Below are 8,195 nucleotides of genomic sequence, written 5' to 3' on the forward strand. Positions count from 1 at the left end.
ATAATAATTTTTTGTCTCACTGTATTCTCTATATATGCCTGATAGATCTAGGTTGTGTAGTATTTTAGTAACTCTAATTTTTAATTTTTTTTGTTGGGTACACCTAGATAGAGTGTTAAAAACTAATAATATAATGTTGGGAAATTTTATCTATTTATTCTTATAATATTGTAAGTTTTTTCTTTCATTGTCAATTAGGTCCAAATACATTTAAGATTGATATACTCTCATTTTGAATGAAATCTTTTAGCATTATATGATGTTCTTATTCATCCCCTTAATGCTTTCTGATTTCACCTTACCTTTGTCCATTAGCATGAATGCCACTCATATTTTTCACAAATTAGCAAAGGTATTAAATGTTAAGTCAACCTTTCAAAATAGAGCTATGTAAGTTAATAACAAGTATGTTTACTACATATCATTGTCATGGTATGTTTAAAAATTGTTCTTACAGAGACCTTTTTTCTTTGAGATTTCAGGATATTTACAATTTCATCATGACAATTATTTAAATTTACTTTTTACTCTACCATTCTTTATTCAAATACTATTCAATTAAAAGAAATACAATCTTTCCTATTCATACTAACATTTATTGCAAATTGAATAAAACAACTCTAAACAAAATATCTGGGCCATTACCTATTTAAGTTTCTTCTTTTTTTTTTAAACCCCTTACCTTCTGTCTTAGTATCAGTTCTAAGGCAGAAGAGTGGCAAGGTCAAGGCAAATGGGGTTAAGTGATTTGCCCAAAGTCCCACAGTTGGGAACTATGTGAGGACACATTTGAATATAGGTACTCCTGACTCTAGGCCTGGCACTCTATCTTCTGTGCTCCCAGTCTGCCACTTATGTAAGTTTTTTCAACTCTTGATTATCTCTTCAAAATTTAGGAGTTTTGCTTTGTAATTATTGTATCTTTTCCCCCTTCCTCACTTTTCTCTATCTCTTATCTCAAAAATTATCTAAAATATTCATTGACTTAGTCAAAAATTACTCCGAAGGTTTTTTAATTTAATTTCCAACTAGATTATCCTTATTTAAAAAGGGAGATCTGTTTTAAATAATGTATTTTTCTGCCTAATTTTCAAGGGGCTAGACATAGCTTTTTGTGAATTCTTCAAAGTTTATGAGATTCACATGTATCTATCTCTTATCTTCAAATAATACTTGGTGATATACAAATATTTGGTTTTGCTGGACAGATAATTCTGAATTCATGACTCATTTCTAACGTGTGTGTGTGTGTGTGTACATATATATGCATGCATGGACAAATGTATGTATATGTGTGTCATATTCTGGTTTCGCTAAATGATCTATTCTCCTAGTAAAACCTATTATCATTCAGAATAATGTCCTTTGGAATGCCAAATCTGTCTTTCTTCTTGGAGTGGTCTGTCCTCATTATGGAATATTCATTCATCCTTACCAAGTACATTATCAAGAAGATTTTAATTTAAAATTCTCTGCTCTCAAGTCCCTATTTGCATTATATCTCTTGTTTTTTTAACTGAACATTTTTATTGAATAAATTTCTAGATTATATATTACTCAGATTTTTTCTTAATTATTCAGGATTTCAGTAATCCTAAAGTTGTTGTATCTTGCTTGACCTAGTCCCTATGGAAAAAAAGAAAAAACAGCTCAGAAAAACAAGGAGCCAAAATTAGCCAAAATGTAGAGCTAGGAAGATTATTGATAAAATGAAAAAAATACTATGAAACATCTGAAAAAGCTAAAAAAGAAAATCAAATGGGGGGAAAAATGACATAAAATAGTCTTAGACATCTTAAAATGGATAAATGACACCTTAACACTGGAAAGAAAATCATGATCAGTAATAAAAGAATTTGATAGAAATCAAGCCACTGATGCTAGAATTAATAGATGTCTTATTAAAAAAAAAAAGGAAAATGTATTAAGAACCAGATAAAATGTCTAAAATGGCAAAAGAAACAAATAACAATTGTTACATCTAAAAAAATCAAATTATACCCAGAAAGTAGAAAAAAAGAAACTCAGAAAATAACTCAAATGTTAAGAAATTTATAATTCATACTGAAATAAATAACAGATCTGGAGTGGCATGGAAATACAAAGATTGTTATGAATATGACTTCCCTTTACCTTCTCTTTCTACCATTTTTACTGGAGACCACATGCTATTTAAATTCTAATATATTAACAGGATGTATTATCATAATAAATTGGACAAGGAAAATATTTTTGAACCAGGAGTGAATATTTTTTAAAAAACTACAATGAGTATGAATTGAAATTATAGTGAATCTTCAATTATTTTTACTAATGGAGGAAAAAGTATAAACAAAAATTCTTTTTATTTTAATTTGAAATGCTTTGCATGATTTTTTTTTCATCTGTAGATTTGCATTTTTTAACTAAGCTTCATTTTGGCTTATATTAAAAGTAATTTCTTTTCTGATGTCACAAGAACTCAAAGTGAAGAAGCACTACCAGGGGACCAGGATGTGCTGGTGCTGTGTATGTTGCAGGGTGATGGAGAAACTTGAATGAATGGGGATAAAATATACCCCACTAAATTCTTCACATTGCTGATAATTCAATGTTGATTCCAAGAGGAAGTTGAAAGAGAAGCAAAATAAACTTTTATAATTAGTTGATAAAATTGATGCAAGTGTTGGCAAAAACTGAATTGTCCTAAAATTTCTAGCTTTTCCTAATTAAGCTGTCATCTTCAATTCAAAGATAGTTAAGCAGTAATTTTCCCTACTCTATGCCAACATTAACTGATATAACATTGATTATACTGGTGTGTTATAATGGTACGGCTACTACTTCTCAGTATAGCATTTAGTATATGTTTTGATGACCAATGTAAATTTTAAAATGCAAAATAATTATCCAACTAATGCTTCAATGTTTCACCTAAACATCACGTTTATTTCAGAGCTAACGACAAACTAAATTTCTAACCACTCTGCTGATAACCCAATAACATTCTACAAAAGGTAAGTTGACCAAGTTTCAACTATTTTATCTAGGCTCTGCCTATCATTTCTCCAAACAATATTACAACATGATTTTTTTCTTAATTACCTTCTGAGAACAGTTTGGTTGGTACTGAATGACTTCTTCCTGGGGTTGGTCATGAGCTAAATCGTCATTCATAATCTACAAGACACCAAGATCGCAGAATGAAAACTGCCACATCTTGTCATGAGTTTTCCAACCAACCCCTTCAATCAAAAGCTTTTCCACCCCCTTTTCTATACCCTCCTCATAATTCCAAATTTTCACCACAGTTCTTTATGACCCAACCAAAGAATAGTGATTAATGTAATGATGTCAACCTGAAGGAAGGTGATTCTAGCCATTGCCTTCTTTGTGCTACACTTGTATCCATGACTTCAATGAAGGCATATATGGCATGTTTTATCAAATTTGCTAATGGCATGGTGCTAAAACGTATAGTAAATACATTGGATAAGAGAATCAAGATCCCAAAAGATCTCAAAAGGTTTAGAATGGCGGGCCAAATCCAGTAAGAAAAAGTTGAATAGGGAAAAAAGTAAAGTCCTACCATTTGGTTAAAAAAAAATCAACTTTGTAAGTTTAAGATGGGGAAGACATGACTGGACAATAATTATATGAAAAAGATTCTGGGGCGTTAGTAGACTGAAACAAAAACTCAATATAAATTCACACTGCCACAAGGCAGTCCCAAAATCTAAATGAATGATTTGATAAACTAATAATCTTTTTAAAGTAAATTTGTTTTTTCATAAGAATTCATTTTGAAGTAGATATACACATTTATAGAACAAGCAAACAAGTGACTTTTGAAAGTCAGAATAGAATATTCTGTAAAAAATCATCTTCCTACCCTCCCCAAACCTTCCTTCGACTTAAAACTACAATGCAAATACATGATCCTATAAAATCACAAGACATCAAAAAGGAAATAAAGTTTCAGCCAGCACCAAATAAACCCTGATGTTCACATCAACAGAATAATGATTTCCATATCTTTGGTCCCAAATATCACTTTTACCAGGCCCAAAGACCTCGGAAGGAAAAGGAGCAGGAGAGAAAGTTTTACCTTATACCTGCTCCTTTTCTCTCCTTCTCTATGACCATTATCTTGTAGCTGGCTCTTGGACCGGATGTCTAGTCTGAGAGAAGCAAAGGGGAAAAGGTTTGGGAATAAAAGGTGAACAAATTTATGTATGAACAAATCCTTATCCTCTTACCCTCCTTCTCCAATCTCCCTGTACCATTCCACTGGGGCTCCTTGGTCTATTAAAACACAAAAATTGAGAACTTCTAGCCTAACATTAAAGTATACATTCAGGAAGTTGAAATATCCCCAAAATGCTTGATGACAAAGGATAAAGATTATAAAGAATAACATCAAATTAATATGAAGGGTTACAATAAGGACTTGAACGATATGTAAAGTGGCATTCAAATAAGTGGCTGAACTAATTCATGAAATTCCAAATGAAAAGTCCAAAGTGGCAGAAATTTTTCTTTTGTTTTTCAGATTAGAACCAAAATTCCAAAGGTTAAAAATAATACACTGAGAAATTATTACAATTTTAAACCTATATTATTTCGCTCTTACCCTTCAAATCCAGAAATATACTTTCCCTAAAAATAATAATAATAACAAATGGGGAAGGAGAGTAAAGAAAATTAGTCATAAAAACCTTAGGTTGTAATTTATCTCTAGGAATTATTTTCACATGGATTATTTCCATATTAGAATATATCTCCTTGAAAGCAAGGAACATGTCTATTTGATTCAGTCAATCAATAGTTACTGAATAAGTATTTATCAAGTGCCTACTATATGCTAGGCACTGTGCTATGTACAGTGATTCAAAGAAAGGGGGGGGATTCAAAGAAAGGCAACCCCCCCAAAAAAAAAACAGGGTCATATATGTGTAGGAGTTTAAAGATTAGTAATACTAAGGTTCTGGATGCTGCCTAATAACAAAATTATCTTCTTTAAACAGCTAGGTTTGCAAACAGAAAACATTAAATCCTAGCTCTGCCACAAACTTAAAGATTTATAAAGTTAACATTCTTAGCCCATAGATAAAAGTGGGTCATCAGACACTGAATATAATGTCACAATATTTAGGGGGCCTGGTATAACAAACTAAGTCAGCTTTAAGTGCAGTTTTACTTTGCTCTGCCTTTTTCCATCTTAGACTACAAATAAAATTCTAAGACCCTTTCCCCTTACTCATATATACATAGAAAGATTCAAATATGAATTTACCTTGTCCAGGGGGATTTGTTGCCATGCTCGTATTTGCTGTTTAATTATCTTCAATAGCAATTAAGGCAGTTAGGTTTAGAACATCCTGTAAATAAATATATAAGAAGTCATACTTCAGCAACTGTAAGCATCAGATCTGCTTTCCTTTATCTTCATTTAAATGACCACTAATTGCTTAATCTTTTGCAACAATAGCAGTTCTGTGGACTGGTGTTTTGGGTTTTGTTTTGCTTTTTAGGTACATCAGAGATCCTATTCAACAAAACTTTTATTCATTCACCCAAACTTTTCATTGGCTATAAAGAATGTAAAGACAATTAAAACTTATTTGGGTTTTTTTGAGGATATTCAGCAAGCTCAAGTTTAATGCACATCTGTGCAGGGTAGTATAGTCTTCTGGTCAATGAGGGAGGGACCAGCAAAGCAAACGTCCACCCATTCATTCACACATTGCCCCAAAACTGAGGCCTTTGAATAGCTGCAGTCTGATCAGGAAAAGTCTGTCACTTAAGCAGCTACAAGTATTTTATCACTTGGCATTTAGTTAGATATTTCGACTTGAACATCTAGTAGTAAGAATTGTACTATTTTATATCTAAATTGCCAATTACTCTTTAAACAGTTATTATCACTTAAAATACGGCATTTATTTATATCCTTTACCATGAACATCTTCTTGTAAGTGTACTATTTAATACTCTAAAACGACAAGCAGCTATAAGTCTTTCATCAGGTGGCATTTGCTTACATCTTTCGTTCCCCCCAAAGAACTGCTATTGTTCTATATTTAGTATTCTAAACCTTAGCACCACCACTGTCAGTCAACAAGCATTTATTATGCAGTGGGCGAAGAAAAGGGTTAACTGTCCATGGTGTTCCTCCCTGGGTCCAACAAATTCATCCTCCAAACATTCCTTTATATGGTCAATAACATTTATGCAAAGTGAGCGCAAATTCAATTGGCACTAATTATGCTCTAAAGTCATACCAGACACTATACGGGATATCCGCATCACAAAGAAAAGAAACCAGTGCCTGCCCTCAAGGAGCTTTCACTCTAGAGGGACGTTCTTCTGCTATCCTCCCCTTTGGACAGCGACAAAGCCCGTCAAAGCGGCACGCTTCCAAGCCCCTTTCTTGGGGCTTTTTTCCCTCCTCCTCACACGGGGCAGACCTGGGGCACAGATAGGACCCAAGGAACGAGTTCTGCATTACTGATAAATAAACAGTGGCGTTTTCCGCTTTTAATTCCTTCTCCGACTCTCAACTCTATTACCCACACACCCCTTTCCTTCCCCGAGGAGCGGTTTTTTTTTTTTAAGAATTCGTGATAAATGATATCAACTCCAAGCAGGAGCGAAAAGGGACAATTTCCTACTTACAAATAGGTGCGCGGCGAAGCCCCGGAGTACTTGCTCTTTGGGGAGCCAGATTTTGGAGGGTCTTACGGCTCTGCATACGCCGGGACAAGTCCCGACCCCTCCACTCAGCCCAGCTCAGCTTCTCCAGTCCCTCAGCCCCGCCACCGGCCTGGCTCTTCCGGCTCCAAACGGAAACCGTCGCAACAACTGGACAAGAGATATCCTGTCCTCCGCCCCTTCCCTCTCGGACGACCGCGTGCCGCACGGAGGCGAGCGAGGTCACGTAGGTACGTTCCTACGCATGCACGTACGTACGCAAACACGCGATACTTTGAATATGGTTTTCACAACCTCACTTATTTCATTTGACAATAGTTAGTATTGTTAGGTTTTTTGGTAGTTATAGGCGTGTGATATTTTCTGAGAATCCTAGGGCTAAATGATGGTCCAGGATGGGATAGAAGAGGAGAGCTGCGGCAGGCTCTGTTGGCCTCAGTCTTAGAGAACTCCGTGTAACCAGCATGTTTACCTGCGAGAAGTAGCAGCTAGGTGGCGCAGAGAGCTGGACCTGGAATCGGGAATAATAATAAAAAATAATAACAGCTAACACATATAAGCGTTGTGTATAAAACATTTATTATTATGCTAATTTAACTATAGACATAGTTAATACAAATACTACTAATAAAATTATAACAATAAATATAGTAATATTTACTATGTTAAATATAATACTGTATGTCAGATTCTCTGCTAAGCACTTTACAATTATTCTCTCATTTGACCCTCACAACAAGTCTTGGAGGTAAGTGCTATGATTATCTCCATTTTACACATGAGGAAAGTGAGGTAAACAGGTGAAGCAGCTTGGTAGGATCAGACAGCTAGTAAAGTGCATGAGGTTGAATTTAAACTCAGAGTTTCTAGACTTCAGGCCCAGATCTAAATTAAAATAATGCCTTAAACACTTAGCAATGGGCTAGTCACTTAGTCTCGATATTTGTTTCCCCATCTCCAAAATGGGGATAGTTTTTAAGGATAAGAGGAGACAATATGTATTAAATGCTTTGTAAACCTTAAAAGGCTCTATAAATGATAGTTATCAGAACAGCAATAGAGGCAGATCTTATTAGCCCTTGAGGGATTTCTCTGTTTGCCCTTTTGCCATTTGAGTTATGACTGCTTAGTCCACCAGGGACTGCAGATAATTGCTTGATTAGGGGACAGTGTCCCAGAATCAATCTGAGATGGCAGACCATCCTCACTTCCCTCTTTTAGAATCTTTGTTGGTTTCAGAATTCATTCCAAAATCAATGTGAAGAATGAGACATATTTTTGGCTTTAATAGTATTGTTGACATTGTATAAATCTGGTTCTGTTCATTTCATTCTTCCATCAGTTTACACAAGTCCTCAAAACTGTACATTTTTATAATATTGATGTTACAGTATAAATTGTCCTGGTTCTGCTCAATTCACTGCATCAGTTCATTTAAGTTCATGTTTTTTAAAATCACTTATTTCTTGCAAAAGCAAAACATATGACATCATTATGTGTAT

General features: G+C 34.4%; 1 protein-coding gene across 8 annotated transcripts in view; it reads right to left on the reverse strand.

Moving 5' to 3' along the window:
- Positions 1-6,897, reverse strand: part of INIP (INTS3 and NABP interacting protein) — a 51,008-nt gene extending 44,111 nt beyond the window's left edge. For 2 of the 8 annotated variants that reach the window (XM_056806617.1, XM_007498151.3), the window contains exons 1-3: positions 5,276-5,360; positions 4,239-4,284; positions 3,085-3,159 (exon numbers count right to left, since the gene is read on the reverse strand). Coding sequence is in view for 4 of the 8 variants with exons in the window: in XM_007498151.3 (XP_007498213.1) it covers positions 3,085-3,137 (53 nt within the window). In the remaining 4 variants the exon portion in view is untranslated. Of the gene's footprint in view, positions 1-3,084; positions 3,160-4,087; positions 4,161-4,238; positions 4,285-5,275; positions 5,362-6,657 lie in introns of those variants that run through there. The other 6 variants (XM_007498149.3, XM_056806616.1, XM_056806619.1 and 3 more) reach the window with 6 other exon arrangements.
- Between the last annotated feature and the right edge of the window lie 1,298 nt (positions 6,898-8,195).

The sequence above is a fragment of the Monodelphis domestica genome, chromosome 7, assembly GCF_027887165.1.
Source record: "Monodelphis domestica isolate mMonDom1 chromosome 7, mMonDom1.pri, whole genome shotgun sequence".
NCBI lineage: Eukaryota > Metazoa > Chordata > Mammalia > Didelphimorphia > Didelphidae > Monodelphis > Monodelphis domestica.